The sequence below is a fragment of the Anabrus simplex genome, chromosome 1 (genome assembly GCF_040414725.1).
Source record: "Anabrus simplex isolate iqAnaSimp1 chromosome 1, ASM4041472v1, whole genome shotgun sequence".
Lineage (NCBI taxonomy): Eukaryota > Metazoa > Arthropoda > Insecta > Orthoptera > Tettigoniidae > Anabrus > Anabrus simplex.
The window spans coordinates 392,759,851-392,763,387 of NC_090265.1; the positions used below are offsets into that span (position 1 = coordinate 392,759,851).

Here is a 3,537-nt window from a genome sequence, read left to right on the forward strand (position 1 = left end):
TACCGCAGAACCGCCTGGGGGCTGGAAAGCCAAAAATGGGTGGAGATGGTCTCTGAGCAGCTCAACACACCGCGTACCATTCAGAGTCTCTTCCAGAACAACTAGGGGGCCCATTCCATACAAGGAAAATGCACCCAGACCATAACAGAGACACCAGCGCCCTGGACCACACCTTCGAGGCAGGCGGGATCCATCGCTTCATGTGGTCTGCGCCATACATGGTGCCTCCCATCGGCATGGTGCAGGTGAAATTGTGATTCGTCCGACGTTACGCCATTCTTCCGGTGTTCATCCCTGGTGACTGGCGACAAATGCGCGCCGTTGTGCCCGATGACGTTGGGTTAACAATGGCACCCGTATATGGCGCCGGCTCCCATACCCCATAGAACCCATGTTCCTATGGATTGTCCACTGGGAGACCAGTCTAGCATGGCCTGTGTTGAACTGAGCCGTGATTTGTTGCATGGTTGCCCGTCTGTCACTACTGACAATCCGTCTCAGATGTCGCTGGTCACGGTCATCGAGGATGGCTAGAAGGCCGGTCGTTCGTCTGTTGTGGACGGTGACACCTGTATTCAACCATTCACGATACACCCTAGACACAGTTGATCGTGTGAAGCCGAATTCCCGCACCACTTCCGAAATCGCACTTCCCATTCGTCGGGCACAGACCACCATACCCCGTTCGAATGGTGTCAGCTCATGACGACGTTCCATGTTACACCTGTCACATGCTCAGCCACTGCTCACAAGGTCTTCTATACAAGTGCCGCTGGCACAGGGGACGTGTGGTGCGCAGACAACACACCTGCGCATCAGTGCTCCGCTATCCCACGACATTTGCTCAGTCAGTGTAGTTGTTACTGTGACCAAGTACATGTGAATATCTACATAATATATGCATCAGCACAATGAAGACCTCTTGGAACACTGGAAAAATAATATTGTGTCATATTCTTGTTTAAATTAAATAGACACCTAATACTTCATATATAATCTTATTTTCTGAAACAAAATCAAGTTTGTAAGCCAAGGTAGAAAAATCACTTCAGAACAATAGAAATTCTCTGAACTATACAGAAAAAGAAGGGGCTCAAAAGATAAAATAGCCTACAACTGTGATAGCATTAACCTTAACAAAATATTACACTTCACAAGAAAGGGATTATCTTCATTTCTTAGTGTCTTCATCTATCTTCAACTTCTTTGCTTCAGCAACAATTTCATCAAGCCTATATAAATCTTTGAGGGAAACTTCACCTGATCCTCTTGGAAGGGGTTTAGGCTGAGAAGCATCTGGTTTCCATCCTAACATATAAATGATCTGAAATGTTGCAGGAACTGAAATTCTTCCTTTATCATCAGTTTTTCCATACAGATGCTGATAAATAGAAGCTGCAGCGAACATTGTGTCTCGTCCCAGATGCAGTCTTCTGTTCCATGCTGCATTACTCTCGCCCATTCCTTTTAAATCCCACATCAATTCAAACATTGAAGGATAATTTACTACAATTTCATCAGTATCCACAGTTAACATTGTAAAACCAGCTCGAGTTAAAAGGCTTCCTATGTCTCTGATTTCAGTAAATGGTGATATGTGAGGTGCTATTCCTCCATGACGTTCCAATTCAGCAAGCTGCAAAGATGAACGCAGTTCAAATAATGTGTCACCACCAAACACTGATGCCATGAAAACACCATCATTCTTAAGGCACGTCAGAATTTGGGCAAATGTTCCAGGCAAGTCATTAACCCAATGCAAGCTCAAACTACTAATGACAAGATCTATTGTACCTGGCTCAAAGGGAAGATGTTCTTCATCTACAATTCTTCGCTGAATTTCTACACCATCCGGTGAAATAGCTTGTTCCAACCAAGTTGGGCTAGTGTCACAAAGAATAAGCTGTTCAACAGAATCAGAAGAAATGTGTTTCGAAACATAGCCACGACCACAACCAAGGTCAACAGCACATTTGAATTTTCTCTTGATGTCAAACACTCTATCTGCTAATCTAAAACCAACTTCTTCCTTCAGATAATCATACACCTTAACTTCTGGGCAACGTGCCGCTCTCTCTTTCTGCAACAATTTGGCTTGACGATCAAATATATTTACAGTTGCATCAACAGTCGACTTTACTTGGAAAAATCCAGGAGAGGAAGATAACCTTCGGAATGAATTTAAATTATAATACGTTCTGATTTTCATCGGAAGTGTGTCCAATTTACAACCAAAGGGGCATAGACTGTCATCACATAACCTAGATCGAGAAACTGACCAGTGACTTGCCCTACAATTACATCTCACGGCAGGATTCCTGTGAAATAATCTAAACAAAATCGATGTACACGGCTTCATTGTAATTAAACTAGACAAAAATCTCATTTTCAACAGAAATATCTAAATTTCACCGGTCATGAACATCACCGACACTTCGAACAACCTCTCATCCCCTCCCCGATCTGTGCTTCTTCTTCTTCTTCTTCTTCTTCTTCTTATTCTCCTCCTCCTTCTTCTTTTTCTGCTTGTATGTTGTTGGGCTTAGTTTTAACTCCGTACCCAATAACCACACCGTTTGGTAATGCATTTGTTTGTGTTGAAATAATATCCGTAGGTTCTAGGTTGGTAATCTTGGGTAGTGCAAGTTTTGGAAGTTGCTTTTCGTGGTTAAGGATGAATGGCGTTCTCAGTCTGTTGTCATTTGTCGTGCGGTACACTACCTTGTTTGTGCGAGTTAGTTGAGCGCGGCAGTGGTGATCGTTTGAGCATAGTATATGTGTGGTGAAGGAGTGGTAAGCTATGGCTGCCGAAAGTGGGGGGACATTGGCAATGTTCGGGACTAATTTACTAGTGGATCGTGAAATTGAAATACCCATGGATGAGGAATCCGTGACTGATTCATCTATCGATACGAGGCAACAGCAGGGATCTCAGTCAACTGGGAATGATTCGCAATGTCTTAATACGGACGTGTCATCACGTTCTAATACTGAACAACGTAACCAACAATGAGCGGTGTCACAAGTAGTATCCGCCCCGGATATCACCATGGTCCGTATTTTGTATTTGTGGAATCCACAACGGATCAGAACATAGGTAGTTTACACCCTACGGCTCTTCGTCGTCGTTTCTATGAAACAAAGTTAAATGTTAAATCTATCCAACGTAAAGGTCGCAACAGAATTCAAGTAACTTTCCATACGGCTGCTCAAGCCAATGCGTTTTTGAACAGCCCTATACTAGAAACTCTGAAAATCAAAGCATATATCCCTTCATCGCAAGTTTTGCATGTCGGAATAATCCGCGGAGTCGAGAAAAGTCTATCTAATGAGGATATACTCCAGTATTTGGAATCTGAAGTACCAGTCAAAAGTGTGCAAAGACTCAATCGTCGAGTGGTCCAAGATGGTGAAACGCAATATCTCCCTACGGGTTCTCTTAAAATCGTATTCCGGGCTCAAACGCTCCCACATCATGTTGCATTATACAAGGTGTATATGGAAGTAGAACCCTTTATTTTTTCACCTATCCGCTGT

At 43.3% G+C, this 3,537-nt stretch overlaps 1 protein-coding gene across 1 annotated transcript; it reads right to left on the minus strand.

Annotated features, from left to right (window-relative positions):
• Positions 1 to 334: 334 nt before the first annotated feature.
• Positions 335 to 2,456, minus strand: LOC136866492 (arginine-hydroxylase NDUFAF5, mitochondrial). Its single transcript, XM_067143510.2, has one exon. The coding sequence runs from the start codon at positions 2,384 to 2,386 to the stop codon at positions 1,172 to 1,174; it is 1,215 nt and encodes a 404-aa protein (XP_066999611.2). The 5' UTR covers positions 2,387 to 2,456; the 3' UTR covers positions 335 to 1,171.
• Between the last annotated feature and the right edge of the window lie 1,081 nt (positions 2,457 to 3,537).

Excerpts from the sequence above, each read along its gene's own strand:
- LOC136866492 (XM_067143510.2), bottom strand. The coding sequence starts at position 2,386 with ATGAGATTTTTGTCTAGTTTAATTACAATGAAGCCGTGTACATCGATT.